This window comes from Oncorhynchus mykiss, chromosome 30 (assembly GCF_057628025.1).
Source record: "Oncorhynchus mykiss isolate SJ-2025 chromosome 30, ASM5762802v1, whole genome shotgun sequence".
NCBI classification, from domain to species: domain Eukaryota; kingdom Metazoa; phylum Chordata; class Actinopteri; order Salmoniformes; family Salmonidae; genus Oncorhynchus; species Oncorhynchus mykiss.
Window position 1 is genome coordinate 38,241,508 of NC_143051.1, and position 23,709 is coordinate 38,265,216.

Here is a 23,709-nt window from a genome sequence, read left to right on the forward strand (position 1 = left end):
CTACCAACTGTCCCGCCATCAGCCACCAACCAGAGCCTAGGTCCCCACGCCAAAGGTAGTGATGCATACAACGGCTAGAGAAAATATAGGCAGCCCTGGCAGATGCCTGTTTACTTTCAGCCTGTGGCTGGCCACCATGTCAGTTATAAGGGGGAAGGCATGGCTGAGCCAGGATAGGAGATATGGGTGGGTAGTCGTCTCATTGGTTGATATATTGAATGTATTAGATAATGAAAAGTATTAGGCTGCTCCAGGCGTAAACAACATTAAATACATTTGTTTTTAAATGATTGAGGATAACAACACAAAAAAGCCTAGAGGCTTATTTCAATTGTGGTTCTCATTGTGTTTCTGACTCACGACACGCCACCCTCTTGATATTTCACCCAATATTAATTCTCAGTATCTTAATATAGTGGACCAAGAAACGTGACAAAGCCAGTGTGATTAACAGTTTGCCAACCTAACAATCGCAACATAGGAGAAACCTATCACGATCCAATCCAGTTAGCCTTAATCAATTAATCAATCTTCCGGACAGCTCCACTAGCCGTGCCGAGGCTGGACAAACTAGCGTTGTGATGCCTCACCAAGTGAGAGAGATGCAAACCCCAGAAAGCCACTGACGGCCAAGGCCACCGTTCACACCCCATCCCCACTCAGCGGCTTGACAGGAGGAGCGAAGGAGGGGGAGGATTAGAGTAGGAGGATGGGAGGAGGTAGGGGTGTGGGAGGGAGGGAGGGAGGTTAAAGACACTGAAGTGATGAGCCGTGGGTGCCCTACCTTGGTCTGGAGGTAGTGGGGGTAGTAGTATGTGTACTGAGGGTACATTGGTTGCTGTTCCAATCGCTTGCCCATATAGCTGGAATCCTTAGCGCCGTGGCAGGGAATGGTTGGAGGCGGTCGGACGAGCGGTAATAGTACTGGGGCTCGGCTCTCTGACTGTAGGTCCCTTGTTTTCCCCTCGTCCACACTGGTGTGTTGAATCACTGCTGGTCCTCCGGAGAGCAAGCAGGGTTCGTCTGACGGAGAGTGGCTGGGAGAGGGGTCGCCTCTGTGGGGGTAGTTCCTGCCCGACGACGCCTTTCACTTAAATCTCCTGGAGTAGAGCTCGGCGGATGCTCATTCGGGTTCCTCAAAAATATTCCCCACAAGAGTTTTGAAAAAAAAAACGGACGCTGCTGCGTGCCCTGTATGCGTCTCCTGTCTGCGTCTCCTGTCTTTCCCTCACTGGCTGTCGGATAGTAACGCGTGAGAAGAGAGGTGGAGGAGGAAGAGGAGGAGGAAGATGAGCAGGTGGCAGTGGTTCCAGGCAGTCCTGCGAACAAATTGCTGGCACAGGAGAGTGTAGTAGAGGAGAAAAAAAGACAAACAAGGAAAAATGGGAGGAGGATATGAAGATCACTTTTCTATCTACGCCGTCTCGCTATAGCTTACCTCGCTGCTCGGCTTCAATCTCTCTCGCACTCTCTGTATCTGCCTCTCTCTGTTGCTCACTCGGCTGCTCTCTCTCTCTCGCGCGCCTCTATAGTCTGATATCCCAGCTGCTCTATGTTGTACTGTTGGACACAGGATATATCCTCAGCGGCGCACTAACAGATGCACTTTGGGGAGGGTCCGAATCGGAACGCCGAGAGGCGGGCAGGAACAATCGCAGTCTGTAACGGTTCAGCCAGAGCAGAGCAGATTACACAGAAACAATCCCAGTTCCTAATTGATACGGCACCGAGAGGGGGGAAAAAAAGACTCCCGACCGGTCGGCTGGTTCAGAGAAGGAGAGAAAAAAATACTATACCGAGAAGCACAATGACAGTGTCCCAGGTGCCCAACAGACAGACAAGCCAGAGAGTCTCCTGTCTGCGCTCCTCCCTTTTCCTGCTCTTGTAAAATTCTCTCTCTCTCTCTCTCTCTCTCTCTCTCGCTGTGTTGGTGAGTGTGTGTGCATGTGCGTGTGTGTGTGTGTGTGTGTGTGGTGAAGGGGGCTCGTCCTGCTCAGCCGGTAGGAGGGACTTGAGTCGGCTCAGTGTGAGAGAGCGATCCAGACGCAGATCAGGGGGCTGCAGTATTTCCACAGCCAGAGAATGGAGTGGGGAGAGGGGGACGGCAGGCAGGCAGGCCCCCCCTGTTGGCTGCCAAAGGACCTAACGCCGGGTTTAAACTCTCCTCCATCAATGTGGGAGGATTCTATTTCTGAAGAAATCAGTCGTCTTAAATATGACTCCATACTTATAAAAAACTACGAAACAGCGCTAGGTTTTGCTTTAGGTATCTTTTCCAGCGTTCACTTTTCTCTTGGAGGTAAATTACACTGTCAGTTAGCGACAGTACATCCAACGCCCTGTCTAATTTATACCCTCCATATTGCTGTGACGATACATTATATTTGTGCAAACGTACTGTGCTTGACTGTCTGTGTAACCATGACAGACCAGCACATAAAAACATACTCAAATGCAAACATAATTTACAATCCTTTCTAAATGCTCACTCTGGGTGCTATGCCTCCACATGATGAGGGAGGCAGGTAGCCGAGCGGTAAGAGCGTTGGGCTAGTAACTGAATGGCTGCTAATTCAATACCCCGAGCAGACTAGGTGAAAAGCATCTGTCGACGTGCCCTTGAGCAAGGCCCTTAACCATAATTGCTCCTGTAAGTCGCTCTCATGCCTCAGTACTACCCGGCATGATGACTCCTTGCTGACCCCAGTCCACCTGGCCGTGCTGCTGCTCCAGTTTCAACTGTTCTGCCTGCGGATGTGGAAACCTGACCTGTTCACCGGACGTGCTGCCTTGTCCCAGACCTGCTGTTTTCAACTCTCTAGAGACAGCAGGAGCGGTAGAGATACTCTCAATGATCGGCTATGAAAAGCCAACTCACATTTACTCCTGCTGACCTATTTCACCCTCGACAACCACTGTGATTATTGTTATTTGACCCTGCTGGTCACTTATGAGCATTAGAACATCTTGGCCTTGGGTTATAATCTCCACCCGGCACAGCCAGAAGAGGACTGGCCACCCCTCAGAGCCTGGTTCCTCTCTAGGTTTCTTCTTAGGTTCTGGCCTTTCTAGGGAGTTTTTCCTAGCCACCGTGCTTCTACACCTGCATTTCTTGCTGTTTGGGGTTTTAGGCTGGGTTTCTGTACAGCACTTTGAGATATCAGCTGATGTAAGACGGGCTATATAAATAAATAAATATAAATATAAATAAATACTCAAATATCAACAACAACAACAAAAAATTGTTTCCCCGACAATCTACCTGACCAATTAAGCGCCTCTCGCTATGAAATGACAACATTGAGAGCACTTTCCACCCACATCTAGATGTGGCCAGTATGTAACCTTTTGGTGCGAAGAGAGATCAAAGCATTGGGTAAAGAGTGCTGGAGGGGAAAATCACTCTCTGTATATACTACCAGCTACAAACTGACACCGTTTGATGCTTGCTATAATATCTAATACACGCCATTTAGCAGACAATTTCATCCAAAGGCATGCGTGCATACATTTTACAGGTGGTCCAGGGAATCAAACCCACGATCCTGGCGTTACAAAGGTCCGCCTCTACCCACCACAATAGACTATATAGCATGACAGTGGAGTCCAATGGACAGCAGCAGGATGGTAGTACGGCAGTCTTTCACCTTCTCTTTGTCCTGCGAGAAACCTTAGCCGCACACACGGACTGTGGCTTAACCTATGGAGGTCAGTGGGTGCAAGTCCACCAGTTCATGGGCTTCAGTTTTCAGTCAACTCAATTAGCAACATTATCCCCGATTTCAAAGTGAGCAAAAAACGGGAAAAAATGATAATTTAAATCAATAAAATGTGGTATGCAAAGCATTTAAAATGACAAACATTTGCTATAGATATGTCAAGCAATACTACAGTTGTGGAGGGAGAATTCACACGGACAGACCGAACCCACGAGGGTCATTTCCCCTTATTAAACAATCATTGACGTTTTCAGACCAAATGACCGATTGTCAGTGCATCACTTAAAAAAAATTGGTCCCAACTCAATTGTGCCACATTTTGCACATGGATTTACAATGGCGATTTCTTTCCTCATTCAAACATGTCGTTTTGTCTACAGTAGAGTACATGGCGATGCACGTAGGCAGCATGCATGCTAGTGGGCAGACTGAATCAGTACTAGCATCCCACGGACAGAAGCAAAGCAGCGAGAGAGAGAGGAGGGGCTATGGCGTGTGGAAGAAAACAAAATGATCCGATAGGCCGCATTTATCTGTGGAAAAGAGATTAGGCAGATATCGATTGTGGATTAGCAGATTAACAGCTCCAGGACAGAAGGACTGGCAGGGCAGGGTTACTCACAGAATGGAGGGATGTAGAGGGAGAGAAAGAAAGAGTGAGAGTGGGGGGGGGGGGGGGGGGCAGAAAATGATAAGAAAGAGAGACAAGTAGAGTGAGAGAGAGAGCGAGAGAGTGAGAGAGAGTGAGAGAGAAAGAGAGAGAGAGCGAGAAAGAGAGAGAGAGAGCGCGAGAGAGAGAGCACGAGAGAGAGCGAGAAAGAGAGAGAGAGCACGGGAGAGAGGGAGAGAGCATTCTGACATTTTGTGTGGTCACGTCTACTGCCTTGGTGCATACTTTCACAAATTACTACTCAGGATTGACACGTTAACAGTTAACTAATTGTTGTTGCCATAACTGGGTTTGGAACTTGCAGTCCTTCAATTGAGACTCAATACTTACTTGGAACTAGGCAGATGCTCTTGGCTAATGTTGAAGTTTTATCAGTCAGCGTTCAATGGCTCAAGACTTGTAAACATTATGTGGGCGGGTATGCAAGTAAAGGCCCAAAGCTCATCCAAATATTCTGCTCTGTATTCCATCACAGCAAAAGGAAAGAGGGTGGGTGAATTTGGATGTGCCAGTTCTGCCTCGGCACTGATAGGGGCTCTGAAGTGAATCAGTGGACTGACGTCAGGCTGAGGACAGGGGTGATATGAAGCCAGCTGTTTAATCATGGACGCCAACAGAAAGAGGGACGGAGAGATACTGTTTTTTCTCTCCCTGTGATTGATAGTGATGCATAGGTTCCCCACCGTGATTCACACACGGATGTACACGAAAGACACGCACAAAAAATGCACACACAAGCCCTGATTCATCTCTGCAGCTTGCAGGAAGACAGAGCTGGAGCGGGGGGGAAGGGAAGGACGGCTATACGGAAACATCACAGTCTGTGCGAGGTGAGAGCGGAGAGAGACACGGCCGTATCACAAAGCAGTCTGGGTGTGGATCTGATCAGGGGCCATTGTCAAACAGCCGTACTGTGAGGCTGGAAGAGACTGGAGGTGGATCACACAGACAGACACTCGTAGAGTTGCCTTGCAGTGTGCAGTGAGTCATCTGTGGGATATGAAGTGAACGGATAGGATGGATGGTTCTCCCATGGCACAAAGTGATCACAATCTCCTCTAAACAACCCAGAGGAGAGCTACGAATACGAAAGCTTAGTCATCCTTAGTCATCAACTTCATTGTGAGAGGAGACATTACCTCTCAAGAGAAAACCTGACTTTAATTCCATTGCCAACATGTTCTATTGTTATTAGAAAAATGACTAAATCATATCTACATTTGCAGGCAAATGTATATGAAAAGTAAAATTACATGGTAAGTTGCCATGTATTTTCTTTGATTGCCAGAGATTTTTGAGAGTTCTGTAAATACTTTAATACCTGCCCTTTTCTGTTTATTGATCTGACTCTGGAGAAATATCCTACTAATATCCCTGAATCCACACTGAGAAGAGACAGGGATGGGAGAGAACGCTACAAAGAGAGAGAAAGTTAAGAGTGAAAGCAGAACAGAAACGACTACGCTCCCTCAGAACCCCTAGGAAGACCTCCATTGACTACCAAGACCGAGACTCCCCCGCTCCTCGGCAACAACTTCTCTATGAGTGGCACATTATTCAAGGGGCTCGGTGCAATCAAGAGGCTCCCATTTCCTTCCACTGGACAGTCGCAGGCGTTTCCTAGAACTGACCAGATGCTTGGAATTCGAGGGAGTGCTGGCCCCGAGCCAAGGAAGAGTGGTGGGAGAGGGGGTGGGAATGCGGAGAGCAGCACAGGGCTTAGTAGTTTGTGGGAAAACACTGCACAGCGGCTCTTCTTGGAGCTAGAGAACCTGACCGCCGCAGATGTCCAACGCTGTTCTGTATCCCTCCACTTCCCGGGTGAGTCATTTACTACCACCCAAGGATGCCAAGAAGAAGAAGGCGGAGGTTGAGAAGCACCAATGAGTTAGAAACATGAAACCAATGTAGAGTTGGAGTTGCTACTGCAGTTAGATGAAACACAACAGAACATGTTATTACTCTCTCTTTGGGTTCTCAGATTAGGCGGCTCGCAGAAAAACCTGAGCTGCTATAAATGGTCTTGTACTGAGGAAGGAGGCCCGGTGCTAGGGTGATGGGAGATGCTTGGTAACAGACACCAGTCAGTCGGAGCGCGAGCGAGCGATGCGTGTGTGTGAGAATGTGTGATCGCCAGTGTGTGAGATTGTGTGATTGAGAGTAGGTGAGTTTATGTGAGTCACGCCAGGTGGCCTGCAGCTGTGGGTGGGTGTGAGGTACTGTACCACTGCAGTCAGAGAGACTGTCGTGTACGAGGTTCAGGTTATTCCGGCATGTTCCCGAGGGCTGAGGTGCCATTCAGCGCAGTTCCAAGACCAAATTTCCCAGCCCTAATCCTAACCTTAATACTTAAACACATACAGGCTGGAGGCAGAAGCCTATAGCCTAATAGCCATGAACCAACCTGAGGAGCAACCTCGAGAATCTTGGGAGTTTTAGGGCCCTGTGGGGTTGCTAGGGACATGGCTGTGGGGTGGCACGGCTGAGGTGGGACGAGGGCCAGGTGGGAAGATAGCATGGGGCGCATTCAGATGGACACACACATGAAATATGTAAAGTAGAACAAAAATTACTAGATGTAAACCAATAAATCATGTAGGCTCTATTCATGGAATTTCTATCTGCAGCGTTCGCAACGTTTGGCAATTGAACATGAGCTGAGAGAGGCAGGGGGTCGCTTGAGTTGTCCCACGAAGACACGGTAGGAGTAGAGAAGTTCCCTCGCCACTCGAAACATTGCTGACGACAACAGCAAATAAAGTTGCGACATTTTGCTTTGAAAGGACCGGGACGGGTGGACAGCAGTGGTGCAGTAAAGCCCCGTCGAGCCATTCTGGAATGACAAAACGTCACGGTGGAATGAGAACACAGAGAGCGAGAGAGACAATGTGAGAGAGAAAGTGAGAGAGAGAGCCAGAGTGAGAGAGAGCCAGAGCCAGAGCGAGCGCGAGAGCGAGAGAGAGAGAGAGAGAGAGAGAGAGAGAGAGAGAGAGAGAGAGAGAGAGAGAGAGAGAGAGAGAGAGAGAGCCAGGGCCAGGGCCAGAGCGAGAGAGCGAAAGTCCTATTCTGAGGGGAATGCTTGAGAAAAGCAAATGGAGCAGAACCCTACTCCAGCCCTCGACTCACTTCCCTCGTGTCTCATCGTCTGCATGCAAAGTATCAAGCCCAGGAGAGACGTCTGTGGCTGTGCAGAACTATATTGAAAAAAAGAAAAGAAAAGAACACCCTGGCCTTTCCTAACTAGCACCGGCTTTGCTGATAGCAGCTTTATTGAGGGAAACGTGCATTTACAATGACAGGGATGTGTGGTTGTATCACCTAGCTACCTTGAGATGAACGCACCAACTGTAAGCCGCTCTGGATACGAGCGTCTGCTAAACGACTCAAATGTACTATACAAAGAGATGTACCTGAATGACTATGAACATGAAACGTAGAACTGTTCATCGTATCATACTAGCCAGTCCAATGTGAGCGATTGTAAAAGTTCAACAGTGATATTCCGATGGTAAACGCCGGTCCTTTACCACGCACTGAGGTTCCAATGCAATCGGATACTACAGGCGAGTAGTGCGCATTCCTTCGCAGCGAAGCATTGGCTTCATGCTTGACGGATTTGTTTCACAGCCAGCAAAAGCAATCTACGAGACCCAAATGTATGTTATATAGGACTTTTAAAGGCCGCGGACATCACTCTACGCACATTCCAATGAGCCATTTCCATAGCACGCCAGCACCAATGACAGGCTAGGCACAGCAGTATTATAGTGAGACATTGTGGAGACTGGTAAGAGACTCCGTAGCGATGCGCTAAGATATTAGCCAGAGTAAAAGGTCGGGTGCGGGGGGGGAATGCACTTAGAGATTGCATCCGTGGTGACGGCGGCGGGGCGGGGCGGGTGCCTGTGTAATTAGTGCTGCTGAGATCATCAAAGAGAGCCGGTAAATGGAGCAGAACGTCTCCTACAAAAACCAAAAGCTCTACATTTCCTTTCACACAACAGAAGAACAATCGCTGAGTTGAAACAAGAGATGTGACAACTTTACAAAAAAAAACACATACCAGACCTGGGTTCAAATACCATTTGAAATCATTTCAAACTACGCTATTAGTGTTTGATGAGCTGACAGTACCTGGCGTAATGGACCAATAGAATAGTCCCAAAACAGCAAACCCTGGTCGTCTGGCACCACAGGCAGGGCTAGAGCAAACGCTCAAAGTATTTTGAAAGACAAATAGAGTTTGAACCCAGGTCTGCATCAGACTGGATCTGCTGGAGACTGCAGAGTGGTTGAGACGTTTCCATAATTCCATATGTGAAGACTGTGTGTCTTGGTAGTAAGCCTAGGACTTGGTTTGGTTGTACAAATGTTATACACGTTGGCACTGGCTCCATTGAACAGCTTGATATTTCACAGAGGTAACCAAAGGTTCATTAACGTGTCAGGAGTACAGTGATGGTGGTGGGCCAACATGGAAGTGAACCATCGAGCTCTTTTCCTACAACAAGGCTAGTTCAAGAAGTGTTTCCCTGGTGCCAGAAAAACACATTGGGGAATGTCCAAAAATAAAGTGGAGAATTGTTCAAAAGAAATTCCTGCAAGCATTCAGCTCATATCTAGAGTAAAGAAAACGATCCAGCTCCAGCTAAAGTACATTTCATTACATTGTCCTCCGCTTCCCCAGTGAAAAGACGTCAGACACGGCTCTGGGGAGAGATGGCTAAAGACCTGGTCATTACTTACAGTAACAAGGTGTGTTTCTTAAGGTCTGCTCTGCTTCCCTCACTCTAGGCTGTCTGAGCAGTCAGTCAGTCCATGAAGAGGAAGAAACCACCCACCGACCAGACCAGAACAGACCAGGCCCAGAACGATGCACCTGGAAGCCCTGAACACAGTAGAGCAACTGGGTACTGCAGATGTGAACATTCAAACTGAGCATGCGAGCTGTGTGTGTGTGTGTGTGTGTGTGTGTGTGTGTGTGTGTGTGTGCGCGTGCTTGTGTGTGTTCCTGATCCCATGTGTGCGTCGGGGGCCTCACACCTTCATTAGAGAGGAGACCTCAACAGCTCTTTCATTTACATAAGGTTAATGTACAAACATCACTTTTATGCTCATATTGTAGGTTGTGCTGGAGGAGCAAATAATCAGGGGTAATGTTTTACAGATGTTTTGGGTGTATTAAAGTTGATACTAAAGCTCCAGGCAGCCTCAATTCTCATATGAAAACGCATCTGCGTGTGTGCGTGTGTTCCCGCTCCCGTGTGTGTGTCTAGAACCAGACATGATCAAACTGAACTGTCATGAATTGAGGAGTATCATTTACAACCCTTGCTACGAGATGAGTTACGTTCCCTGCTCCGCCTAGTCACAGATTAATTACAGAGAGGTACAGAAACAGGTGCAACAAGATCCACTGAACAATGATTTCACAGACAAGGTGTCTTCAAATCCTCCATTACATATCACAATATGGCTGTGTTTACACAGGCAGTCCAATTATGGGCAAAAGATCTGATCTGATTGGTCAAAAGAAGTTATTGGAAAAATATCAGATTTGGACTGCCTGTGTAAACAGCCTAAGTGACACGACTACCATGTAAAGCTGAGGCCTCACATAATAGTAACAACACAAGATGCTAATTAATTTGCCCAAAGATTCCACTATCTTGTTGCTTGTTCACAAAACATTCACCATTGTGTTAAACATTTAATATCAACATGGGTGACCGTTAAATTAAGATTGGTTGGACACTGCAGTGAGGAATTTGCATAGCCAGGTCTTATACAATAGGAAATTAAGCGTATGTATACTAAACGCGCTAACAATAGTAGCTACTTAGACATAATGGACATTATCGAACAAAACAAACATTTATTGTGGAACTAGGATTCCTGGGAGTGCATTCTGATGAAGATCATCAAAGGTAAGGGAATATTTATAATGTTATTTCTGATGTCTGTTGACTCCAACATGGCGGATACATTTTTTTTTCTTCTGAGCGCCGTCTCAGATTATTGAGTGGTTTGCTTTTTCCGTAAAGTTTTAAAAAAAATCTGACCCAGCGGTTGCATTAAGGAGAGGTATATCTATATTTCCATGTCTAACAATTGTATTTATCTACATTTATAATGAGTATTTCTGTAAAATGATGTGGCTCTCTGCAATATCACCGGATGTTTTTGGAACTAGTGAACGTAACACGCCAATGTATAGTGAGATTTTTTAAATATAAATATGAACTTTATCAAACAAAACATACATGTATTGTGTAACATGAAGTCCTGTGAGTGTCATCTGATGAAGATCATCAAAGGTTAGTGATTAATTTGATCTCTATTTGTGCTTTTTGTGACTCCTCTCTTTGGCTGGAAAAATGGCAGAGTTTTCAGTGAGTTGGTGGTGACCTAACATAATCGTTAGTGGGGCTTTCGCCGTAAAGCCTATTTGAAATCGGACACTGTGGTGGGCTTAACAACAAGATTACCTTTAAAACAGTATAAGATACATGTATGTTTGAGGAATTTTTATTATGACATTTCTGTTGTTTTGAATTTGGCGCCCTGCACTTTCACTGGCTGTTGTCATATCAGCCCTAAGACGTTTTTAATATCCACCAAACATCAGTTTAGATGTGTCAACTATAGCCAGTACTGCACTACAAGTTGGTTGTCATATAGAGAGCTGGGACAATTCATATTGTGAAACAAGCTAAATGTAATCAATTGAGTTATAACGCACACATAAACAGTGTGCCATGTGTCGTAGCTGCAGTTTAAATAGCAAAGTCTACACAGCGGTTGATGGGGCTATATAAACTGTTCATTCAGGTTGGAGGCAATTGCCTGGATTGCGGTTTTATAACACGTGCTTATCAAACACAGATGAATACTTGTTATCGTTTAAATACGCCAGTTGATAAAGCATGGATACAATCAAGGTAAGGGTAACATAATGGAAACGATTAAGTACAAATGCAAACAATCAAAATTGTTCAAAAGACAAATTCCTAGTAGTAAATTGAAAACACATCCATTTCACACACCATTGCATTATAATACTAGTGTATCTATTTCCACTAACAATCTACAGTATTTACTGAGGGATGTGTGAGAGAGCACCTCGGTAATTTTAATGGTTAGATAGATTTCCCTAAAAACACTGAAATTACCGGCCATTATCCGGTAATTACTCAATAACAATGTAGGCAGTAATAATTCAGCAACTCAACGGTGCAGAAAACTCTGTGTTAAACGTGAGGATGGGATGGGTGAAGAGGTCCGATAACACACACACCTGTGTGCAAAGCACACCTGCTCGAGCACACGCACGCACACTAACCAAAACACAAATACAGACACACACACTGCCTACACAGTCACCCCAAACATCCCTCCATGGACACGGACACACACACACACACACACACAGTCACTCTAACTCAATGTAAACTGTTAAGGCTATTTAAAGAAGCCTTGGCAGCCTGTTAATGGTCTGTCACAGTCTAACGGGTTTAGATCGCTTACAATGGAGTCGGGCGCTAAGCCCACAGCTCACGGTTAATTGTTCAGAACCTGCTTCTCTGAGTGTTGCTGTCTGTCTGAGGAGGGGGCCCATTAGAACCATCCTGTGCCCATGACAAAGGCCATTGCCTCACTTTATGAGGACAGAGCTGCTGTTGCTGCGATAGTGGTCAACAAGTAGAGAGATGAGGGACATTCAGGACGTGCAAAAATGGGTCAAGTAGTCGACCTGAAGACTACTAAACAAGCTATCAAATGAATGAGGCCTCAGTGAAAAGAAAATACATGTATTATCTCAATTGCAAAAAAAAATCTCGAATGACACAGTCATGCATGAAAATATTTCCTGAATGGCTACAGGTTCGGAAACTTGACCCAAAATATGTTTAACAATTTCCTTTTAATTAGGCCTTGAAGACAAGACTAATTTCAAAGGCTGTCCTGAGAGCTACATTAATTACTGTGACAAAGTCCACTCTTGGCTCTTGGCGACGGTGAATCATAGCAACATGTTGGGGGAACAACAGGCTCCATTCAGAATAACTGATAAAACACAGTCACATGAAATGTAAGCTACTGTAAAGTCTTGAAAATTGAATTACTAACCCTGCCTCAATCTCTGACTCCCACACGCCTGGTCTCTCTCTCCCTCTCTGAATGACATGTCCTCCAGATGCCTTGCTGCTATTTCTGGGGCCAGATACCCTTTAACCCATGCTTTTGATGCACTGCACTGTACCTTCACACACATTGGTCCTAAACGTCATAACAAAATGGACTCTACAGAAAGCCTGCATTTTCCCCTCAGCCTGCACATTTTCTCTCTCTCTGCCTTCCCTCCTCCTCTCATTCCCTCTGCCCTCTCAGGAGTCCACTCTGGTCTCTCCCTGCTGGGCGATTCACAGATGGTCTGGGCTTGGCTGGAGCAGGGCGGGCAGGCAGGCGGCCCGGCCCACGGACACACTGCCCACACCAGAGGCAGGCAGGTCATTCATTCAGCTAAATCTGTCAGGCTTTGTAAACGACTGTTTGTTGAGTAATGGGCCATTTAGATAATCACAACACTGAGGGATGTGCCAAAGACTAAGAGGCCTCACAGAAGTGACTGATGAAGCACGTTGGGATGCGGCCGAGCGCAAAGCCATACCTAAGGCTGATCATCGTGACTTATGTGACCTTCGGCCTCTATGCTATTAACTACATCTGGTTTGGGCTGAGCTATTTTCTGACCACCCAGAGGTCAATTATCCTGTGTGAGACGGGGCCATCGCAGGACAACTAGGGGAATTAGATACTTACAGCATACCACATAATGGTGCTTTCTCGCTCCCTTTTTCTCTCTCATCTCTGACATCCCGAATCGTGGATGTGCCAAGAATTCAGACAAGCGGGTTTGTATCGACAGCATGATTGGCTGGTGTGCTTGGCAAGTGTAATGAAATAACAACTCGAGTGTGTGCTCCAACGGACCACGAGATTTAATGGAAAGGTTCAGAGGGATGTGCATGTCCTCAGATGAAAGAAAGATAAAAACTCAAATGTTTTCATTAAATAAAAGAATGTCTGTTGTAATCTACAGTATTGCCTTGTATGATTGAAATTCCACTAGCATAACATACAGATAGATATAGGATCTTAATTTGATCATTCTTTTGTTGCTGGGGATTTTCCTTGTAGTGTATTCAAGGTTTAAAACAGCTTAGCACACAATTCCCCAGGCACTGGCCTTTTGTTCTCTGAGAGAAGCGTTAGAGCATGTGCGCGTGTGTGTGCACACTGTATGAAGAGAGATGAGCTCTGCTACAGTAGCCTATGTGTTGACACAATGTGAATAGGCCTGAAAACCCACATTCAACGAAGTCTCCCATACACACATCCTGTCACAGCAGACCTTTGGCTTCTGGTCCAGTAATCAGTGGAGGGCTTTTAGTTACAAACACACACACACAATCACACACAAACACACACACAGTACTCACACGCAGTCACACTCACACACAAATCTTTAATCTAAGATGGCGCTGCAGTGGATAGCAGCCGTTCAAACAATAGTCTGTGTTTTTTTACACTGACATTTGGTTTTTGTACATAATGTTCTCAGACATAATTTCCTATGACCGGAAACAGCTTCTGGAGATGAGAACAGCGATCACTAACCTCGATTTGGATTACGATTACTACTTCAACGAGTCGGCAGCTCTGGATGTTCCGCTTACTCCTGACCAGGCCCTGATCCCCGGGACTCGAAAGAGGAAGCCACGGCGCAAAAGAGGCAGGGATCCTGACTAGACTATGTTGGCATGCAAATAAGCCGTCTCTTCCCTCCTTTCTGTTGGTGAAAGTACAGTCACTAGAGAACAAACTGGACAAGCTCAGTCCGAGACTATCTTATCAACGGGACCTGTAGAAATGTAATATTCCATGTTTCACAGAGTTGTGGCTGAACAAGGACAAAATATACATCCCGCTGGCTTTTATTTTTTTATAATATATATATATATATATTCTCCCTAATTTTGTGGTATCCAATTGTTGTTAGTAGTTATTATCTTGTCTCATCGCTACAACTCCCGTAAGGGCTTGGGAGAGACGAAGGTCGAAAGCCATGCGTCCTCCGAAACACAATCCAACCAAGCAGCACTGCTTCTTAACACAGTGCGCATCCAACCCGGAAGCCGCACCAATGTGTCGAAGGAAACACCGTGCACCTGGCGACCTGGTTAGCGCGCACTGCGCCCGGACCGACACAGGAGTCGCTAGTGCGCGATGAGACAAGGATATCCCTATTGGCCAAACCCTCCCTAACCCGGACGATGCTAGGCCAATAGTGCGTCGCCCCACGGACCTCCCGGTCGCGGCCTGGTGGGACAGAGCCTGGGCGCGAACCCAGAGTCTCTGGTGGCAAAGCTAGCACTGCGATGCAGTGACCTAGACCACTGCGCCACCGGGGAGGCCCTCGCTGGCTTTTCAAAGCAACGTCAAGACTGGTCGGCAGCCTCGGTTAAAAGGGGGAGGGATGTGTATATTTGTTAACCTGTTACCAGCATGTGACCTGTGCAAGTAATTGCATTTACTGTGCAACTAATTGCATTCACTCCACACAGAGAAACGCATAAAAGCCTCTCCCTTGCACTCCCTTTGGCAAATCTTACCATAACTCTATCTTCCTGAATCCTGCATACAAAGAAAAACTCAAACCGGAAGTACCAATACGGTACCAGATTTTCTCAATCCGGAAGTGGTCCGTTGAAGCAAATGCTAAACTACATGACTGTTTTGCTAGCACACACTGGAATATGTTCCGGGATTCATCCGATAACATTGAGGAGTTTCAATCATTAGTCACCCTCTTCATTAAAACCTGTTATGGTTGATGCGAATTTTTGCAGCTTTTTGTTAAAAATCGCGCAACATTTCAAAGTCCTGCTACTCATGCCAGGAATATAGTATATGCATATGATAAGTATGTGTGGATAGAAAACACTCTGGAGTTTCTAAAACTGGTTAAATCGGGTCTGTGGCTATAACAGAACGTTTTTAGGAGTAAAAATCCCTGGTAAACTGTTTACCAAAAACAAAACAAAAATATTAGTCCGCCATTCAATGAATTGTTTAAGACGAGAGAAAATATATGCGAACCCCCTGTAAATGCCTACAGCTTCCACACGATGTCACCATTGCTATCAATATCAGAATCATTTATCCCTGGTTACAACACGAATAGACCCCTCCCTTCTTCTGACGCACCACAGTATGTTGTGAAACTGAAAAAACGGACAATGTTTTCCAGACTTGCTGCTATCGAATACAGATCGCCCCGTGATCAATTTGATACATCATTAACGTTAATTAATACCTAAAGTTGGTTTAGAAACGTCGTTTGAAGTGATTTGTAAAAGTTTATAGGCGACTTTTGTAATTTTAAAAAGTGACGTTGCGTCTTCTAAATGGACTTTTTGCAGCATCAGACTGGCCTTCAGCAAATTACATTTTGGGTATACAATGACGGATTTAATCGGGAAAAAGACCCAATTGTGATGTTTATGGGACATATAGGAGTGCCAACAAAGAAGCTCGTCCAAGGTAATGAATGTTTTATATTTTATTTCTGCGTTTTGGGTAGCGCCGGCTACCGCAAAATCTGTTGTTTACTGGTATTTTGGGGGGTGCATGCTATCAGATAATAGCTTCTCATGCTTTCTCCGAAAAGCATTTTACAAATCTGACTTGGTGGCTAGATTCACAACGAGTGTAGCTTTAATTCAGTACCTTGCATGTGTGTTTTAATGAAAGTTTGAGATTTAACGAGTACTAAGTAAAGTACTATAGGTGGCGCTCTGAAATTTCCGCTGAGCTATCCCTGTGCAGGGACCACCTCCATAAGAAGTTTAATAAGTGAATCGACTATGTCATCCCCATAGTGAATGTACGCACATATCCCAAACAGAAGCCATGGATTACAGGCAACATCCACAATGAGCTAAAGGCTAGAGCTGCCACTTTCAAGGAGCGAGAAACTAATTTGTACGTTTATAAAAAATTATGCTATGACTTCCGATGACTAGCACTCACATCTGTAGCCATGAAATGCTTTGAAAGACTGGTCATGGCTCACATCAACACCATCATTCCAGACAGCCTGGACCAGCTCCATATCATCCCAACACATCCACAGATGACACAGCCTCTATTGCACTCCACACTGCCCTCTCCTACCTGGACAAAAGGAACACCTATGTGAGAATGCTGTTCATTGACTACAGCTCAGAGTTCAACACCAAAGTGCCCTCCAAGCTCAGGAGCCTGGGACTGAACACCTCCTTTTACAAATGGATCCTGGACTTCCTGACGGGCCGCCCCCGGGTGTTAAGGGTAGGCAACAACAAATCCGCAACACTGACCCTCAGGGGTGCATGTTTAGTCCCTCCTGTACTCCCTGTTCACCCACAAATGTGTGGCCACACACAACTCTAACACCATCATTAAGTTTGCTGACGACACAACGGTGGTAGGTCTGACCACCGACGATGATGAGACAGCCTATAGGGAGGAGGTCAGTGACCTGGCAGTGTAGTGCCAGGACAACAACCTACCCTTCAACGCCAGCAAGAGAAAGAAGCTGATCGTAGACTACAGGAAACGGAGGGCCGAGCCTCCACATCGACATGGCTGTAGTGGAGCGAGTCGAGATCTTCAAGTTCCTCTGTGTCCACATCACTAAGGAATTAACATGGCCCACACACACCAACACAGTTGTGAAGAAGGCACGACAATGCCTCTTCCCCATCAGGAGGCTGAAAAGATTTGGCATGGGCTCTCAGATTCTCAAAAATGTCTACAGCTGCACCATTGAAAGCATCTTGACTGGCTTGGGATGGCAACTGCTTGGCATCCGACTGCAAAACACTACAGACGGTAGTGTGTATGGCCCAGTACATCACTGGGGCCGAGCTCCCTGTCATCCAGGACCTCTATACCAGATTGTGTCAGAAGAAGGCCTCAAAATTGTCAAAGACTCCAACCACCCAAGTCATTGACTGTTCTCTCTGCTACTGCACGGCAAGCGGTACCGAGTCTGTAATCAACAGGACCCTGAACAGCTTCTATCCCCAAGCCATAAGATGGCTAAATAGTTAACCAAATAGCTACCCAGACTATCAGCATTGACCCTTTTTGCAATAACTATTTTGATTCATCACATACAGTACCAGTCAAAAGTTTGGACAAACTTCTATACAAACCTTCTATATTGTAGAATAATAGTGAAGACATCAAAACTATTAAATAACACATATGGAATCATGTAGTAACCAACACAGTGTTAAACAAATCAAAATATATTTTAGATTTTTCAAAGTAACCACCCTTTGCCTTGATGACAGCTTTGCACACTCTTGGCATTCTCTCAACCAGATTCACTTGGAATGCTTTTCCAACAGTCTTGAAGGAGTTCCCCTGAAGGAGTTCCCCTGACCTCAACCATCTCACTTGGGTTTAGGTCAGATGATTGTGGAAGCCAGGTCATCTGATGCAGCACCATCACTCTCCTTGGTCAAATAGCCCTTACACAGCCTGGAGGTGTGTTGGGTCATTGTCCTGTTGAAAAACAAATGATAGTCCCACTAAGCGCAAACCAGATGGGATGGCGTATTGCTGCAGAATGCTGTGGTAGCCAAGCTCGTTAAGTGTACCTTGAATTCTAAATAAATCACTGACAGCATCACCAGCAATGCACCCCCACACCTCCTCCTCCATGCTTCACGGTGGGAAGCACACATGCAGAGATCATCTGTTCACCTACTCTGCGTCTTACAAAGGCACTGCAGTTGGAACCAAATATCTGAAATTTGGACTCATCAGACCAAAGAAAAGATTTCCACCGATCTAATGTCAATTGCTCGTGTTTCTTGGCCCAAGCCAGTCTCTTATTATTATTGGTGTCCTTTAGTAATGGTTTCTTTGCAGCAATTCGACCATAAAGGCCTGATTCACGCTGTCTCCTCTGAACAGTTGATGTTGAGATGTGTCTCTTACTTGAACTCCGTGAAGCATTTATTTGGGCTGCGATTTCTGAGCCTGGTAACTCTAATTAACTTATCCTCTGCAGCTGAGGTAACTCTTCCTTTCCTGTGGCAGTCCTCGTGAGATCCAGTTTCATCATAGCGCTTCATGGTTTTTGAGACTGCACTTGAAGAAACGTTCCAAGTTCTTGAAATGTTCCGGATTGACTGACCTTCATGTATTAAACTAATTAGGGACTGTCGTTTATCTTTAGTTATTTGAGCTGTTTTACCAAATAGGGCTATCTTCTGTATACCACTCCTACCTTGTCAAAACACAACTGATTGGCTCAAATGCATTAAGAAGGAAAGATATTCCACAAATTCACTTTTAACAAGGCACACCTTGTGTTATTTCATAGTTTTGATGTCTTCACTATTATTCTACACTGTAGAAAGTAGTAAAAAAATTGTTGAATGAGTAGGTGTGTCCAAACTTGGACCAGTACTCTATGTTAGAATCACCATTGGCAGCGATTAAAGCTGTGAGTCTTCCTGAGTAGGTCTCTAAGAGCTTTGCACACCTGGATTGTTCAATATTTGCACATTATTTTAAAATGTTTTGGTTGTTGATCATTGCTAGACAGACATTTTCAAGTCTTGCCATATATTTTGAAGCCGATTTAAACAAAAATTGTAGCTAGGCCACTCAGGAACATTCAATGTTGTCTTGGTAAGCAACTCCAGTGTATATTCGACCTTGTGTTTTACTACATTGCCCTGTTGAAATGTTAACCAGATGTTTCTCTAGGATTTTGCCTGTGCTTAGCTCTATTCCATTTATTTTTATCCCATTGTGATAAGGTGCGTCTCGGTGAGAGGTGTAGGAGTCAGGCGCAGGAGAGCAGGGATTTTTTGAGAAGCGTGTTTAATGTAGAGATCTGTAAACATAGTCCATCAATACAAAATTGGCCCAGATGAATGTCCAAACAACGCTCTCGAAGGAATGCAAACTCGTGTCAGTACACGGAGGAACAACCACAGTTCCGACACTACATACACATACGTCAATGTGAAAACAATAAACAGCATAGAATACTGAACACTAATACCCACAAGCCTAATCCTGCACAAATTAAGGCAGGTAACAGGTGCCCTATATACCCACAGAAATCAAAGCAATTGAAAACAGGTGTGAAAAGGAACACACACAAAACAACCAGAAAAAGAAAAAGGGATCGGTAGCGGCTAGTAAACCGGCGACGCCGAGCGCCACCCGAACAGGGAGAGGAGTTACCTTCGGTAGAAGTCGTAACACCCATAAAACTCCCTAGTCCTTGCTGGTGACAAGCATACCCATAACATGATGCAGCCACCACCATGATTGAAAATATGAAGCGTGGTACTCAGTGATGTGTTGTGTTGGATTTGCATAAAAAACATGAGCTGGTGCACACCCAGAGATAATGATTTTATGTAGAGGTGCTGTCTGACGGAGAATAACCTATAAGCTATGAAAACTCTATATATTAGCTCCCAGTAATTTGTTTGGTAAATCACCAACGTTTCGGCATCACTGTGCCTTCTTCAGGGTAATATCATGAATGCCTGAACCAGGTTATGTAGACAAACAATAGTGAGGGGGGTGTCATAATTATTAAGTTAATTAGAATTAATTGAGTGAAACTGTTCAAAAACAATAGTTTTTGGCATATGAAATATATAAGGCTATTGTTATCATATGGAAACATAATTGATTATTATATTATTAGTGTCCGCATATATTATTGTTTAATTCAATTTCACATATATATATTTATGTTTTTAGGTAGGATATCCAGTAAGCCTCCCTTTGTAGTAGTAGGATCTCCATGTTACCTCCTCTCCTTGGTAGAGCAACATGCTCAATGCCTGTGTATATGAGGGAGGAGATAGGATGGTTAGCTTCAAAAAAGTGAGCTGCTGCTGGATAGTCAATGTTCTTACACCTGATTGAGCTGCGGGGTTCAGCTATGCATTGTTTTAGTTGTCTTTTCGTTTGTCCTATGTAGGCTTTTCCACATGAACAGGTGATGAGATAGATTGCTTCCTTGGTCTTGCATGAGATGATACCACTAACAGGGATTTTTCAACCTGTATGTGGGTGTCTGGAGAAGGATGTTTTTATAGTGCTATTGCACTATGCGCATGAGCCACATTTGTAGTTGGATGTCAAGAGTGTCTGAGTGGTCTTGAATGGGTGTCAAGAGTGTCTGAGTGGGCTCGGGGGGCAGGTCAGATCTCACCGAGCTATCTCCAATATTGCGACCACGCTTATAGACCACCAGTGGGGGTTCCTTGAAGAGGTGTGCGATGTATTTGTCTGATTGCAGAACAGTGCTATTTCAGGATTGCTTTCATTTTCACCAAACACTTGGTGTACTTGGTGGAAAAGATGGTTGCGTTGTTTTTCTTCTTTGGTTGAGTTTTTAGCAATTCCTCTCTTGGTTTTTGAGATATTGTCATCATTGTAGCGTCAAGAGTTTTGTCCTTAAAGCCTCTCATTTTGAATGTATCTGTCATTTTTTAGCATTGCTATCAACATCTGTCTGGTGGCCACAGATTTGTTTAACCCTGCATAACTGGCTATATGGTAGACCATTATAGAGGGGAAGGGGATGCATACTATCCGCACATAGCAAGGTATTGTCGTCTGTGGGCTTTGTGTATAAGTCTGTGTGTAATGCATCATTCTCTTTGATAATCCATACGTCCAGGTAGTTTTATTGTTCTTTGAGGTATTCAGAGCACTCATTTAGTAGTTTGGAATTCATTTAGTTCCTGCTGACTTCGTTCCCAGAACACAAAGGCTTCATCTATGTATCTCTTCCATAGGAGGATTTTTAGAAAGCGACTCTGTTTTGTAAAGGAGTGCTTCCTCCAATTGTCCCACATACAGGTTTGCATAGTTGGGGGCAAAGGGGGAGCCCGTGGCTATACTCCGAATTTGAAGGAGAAAGTCTGACTCGAAGACAAAATAGTTATGGGATAACACCAATTCAGTAAGTTGTAAGATGCAATCACAGGATGGAACAAGGGTAGAGTCTCTCTGCTGGTGGAAGTGTAGCAGCGCCTGCAAGCTCCTCCAGTGTGTGGGAGCAGGGTGCCCTCTGGTATCCTTCCTAAGCCCTCTATCAATGAGATCATGTGACTAGTGTCTGACATATGATGGGAGTTTCTCAAACATTGATTTAACGTGATCATCCACAAACTTAGAAATGTTGGATGTCACAGAGTCAATTACTGCTACAATGGGTCTACCTGGAGGAGGAGACACTTGTTTGTGTAATTTAGCGACTGTATACAATGTTGGTATCTTAGGAAATTTTACACAAATATTCACATTCTTTTTTAGTGATATGTTCTGATTCCAAACAGCTTTCCAATGTGGATGAGATATTATGCTGGAATTCTAGGGTAGGGTCATAATTCAGTTTGCGATAGAAGTCACCTTCATATACTGTAGTTGTCAGCAATATTCATTCACATAGTCACATTTGTTTTGTATACAACTTCCTCCTCCTTGGTCACATTGTATTTATGATAATCGAAGGATCTGACTTTAAGTACTTAAGAGTCGTTCTCTCATCTCTACTCAGGTTATCATAGGATTTGTGCTCCTGTTTGTCTTTCAGTAGGTCATCTACATCGTTTTCAACAATCCAATACTTTGCCCCAAACATAAACCTTTGTATTCAGGACATAAAGATTCTCTTTGCAACATTTTTTTCAGTTTTACTTTAGAGTCTTTTGCAAACAGGATGTATGTTTTGGAATAGTTTTACTCAGTACAGGCTTCCTTTCTTTCACTCAAATTAGTGTTGTGGAGTAACTACAATGTTGTGTATCCATCCTCAAATTTCTCCTATCACAGTCATTAAACTCTGTAACTGTTTTAAAGTCACCATTGGCCTCATGGTGAAATCCTTGAGCGGTTTCCTTCCTCTCCGGAAACTGAGTTAGGAAGGACACTTGTGTTTTTGTAGTGACTGGGTGTATTGATACACCATCCAAAATGTAATTAATAACTTCACCATGCTCAAAGGGATATTCAATGTCTGCTTTTTATTTTCTCCCATCTACCAATAGGTGCCCTTCTTTCGAGGCATTGGAAAACCTCCCTGGTCTTAGTGGTTGAATCCTCGACTGAGGACCTTACAGAAAATTGTATATGTGGGTTACAGAGATGAGGTACTATTGTTTAACTCTATTATTGAGTCTGTTCAACTAATTATGTGACTTGTTAGTCCTGCTTGCCATAAGGGGGTTGAATACTTATTGACTCAAGGTATTTCAGCTTTTAAATTTGTATTAATTTGTAAAAATGTTTCAAAATACTTTGACATTATGGGGTATTGTGTGTAGGCCAGGGACACAACATCTCAATTGAATACATGTTTAATTCAGGCTGTAACACAAACGAATCTGGGAAAAGTCAAAGGGGTGTGAATACACCATCCTCGTAACATTGCGAACAGTACAAACATCTGGCAATGGTGAAACTGGAAAAAGTTTTTGGGGGGGAGAGGGGGATAGGAGGGGGCGGTTACGCAACTCTGACATTAAACAGAAGCCCACAATAAACGGAATACAGTGTTCTCGTCGAATTCGGGCCATGGGTGGTTTTATTTGGCCACCCAAGTTTGCTTAGCCCCCCCCCCAAAAAAAATGTTCCCCAGATCTGTGCCTCTACCCAATCCTGTCTCGGAGCTTTACAGACAATTCCTTTCGACCTCATGGCTTGGTTTTTGCTCTGACATGCACTGTCAACTGTGGGACCTTATAAAAAAAAAGGTCCCACAGAGAAACATCTAAAGGATGATCAGTTAAACCAAGTCTCGGAAGTTCAAAGACATTCAAAGTTCCTCCAAAGAAGCTGATCCTCCGTAGGTATAATTCTGTGGGCCTAATTCAGGTAATGCATGTCATAACAACAAGATGCCCGGCGCTTCATGCCCAGTGTTGTTTACGAAGCATGTTACAAATACAATTTGATTTGATGGTACACTCCATGAATGGTGGTACAATTTGCACAAGCTTGACTGCACAAATAACGAGCTGAGAAGATTGGGCTAATGCAATGAGGCCACTTGTGCCCAGTTAACCAGTCAAGGTGTTCAAGAGGGACAAATAGATGCATGAACATGATTCTCCAGTTCAGCCTGGGCAGCTCTGGGAGGGCCATGTTGTCACAAACAGTTTCATAGTCCTGCAGTTAGGAAAAACACACCATCCGTGTAACACTGCTCTTTAATTC

At 44.7% G+C, this 23,709-nt stretch overlaps 1 protein-coding gene and 1 long non-coding RNA gene across 10 annotated transcripts in view; one reads left to right on the forward strand and one right to left on the reverse strand.

Moving 5' to 3' along the window:
* LOC110488444 (RNA-binding motif, single-stranded-interacting protein 3) overlaps nt 1–23,709 on the reverse strand; it is a 350,151-nt gene that overhangs the window by 218,252 nt on the left and 108,190 nt on the right. For 3 of the 8 annotated variants that reach the window (XM_090228215.1, XM_036970693.2, XM_090228214.1), the window contains exon 1: nt 785–2,089. The exons of 3 other annotated variants lie outside the window; for them this stretch is intronic. In XM_090228215.1, the coding sequence (XP_090084341.1) occupies nt 785–859 (75 nt within the window). In that variant the 5' untranslated portion in view covers nt 860–2,089. Of the gene's footprint in view, nt 1–784; nt 2,090–23,709 lie in introns of those variants that run through there. 2 more of the 8 variants (XM_036970694.2, XM_090228217.1) reach the window with 2 other exon arrangements.
* Nucleotides 15,860–23,709, forward strand: part of LOC149970294 (uncharacterized) — a 138,272-nt gene continuing 130,422 nt past the window's right edge. Inside the window, exon 1 of one of the 2 annotated variants that reach the window (XR_016493669.1) lies at nt 15,860–15,996. This is a non-coding gene — a long non-coding RNA (uncharacterized LOC149970294). The remainder of the gene's footprint in view (nt 15,997–23,709) is intronic. The other variant, XR_016493668.1, reaches the window with a different exon arrangement.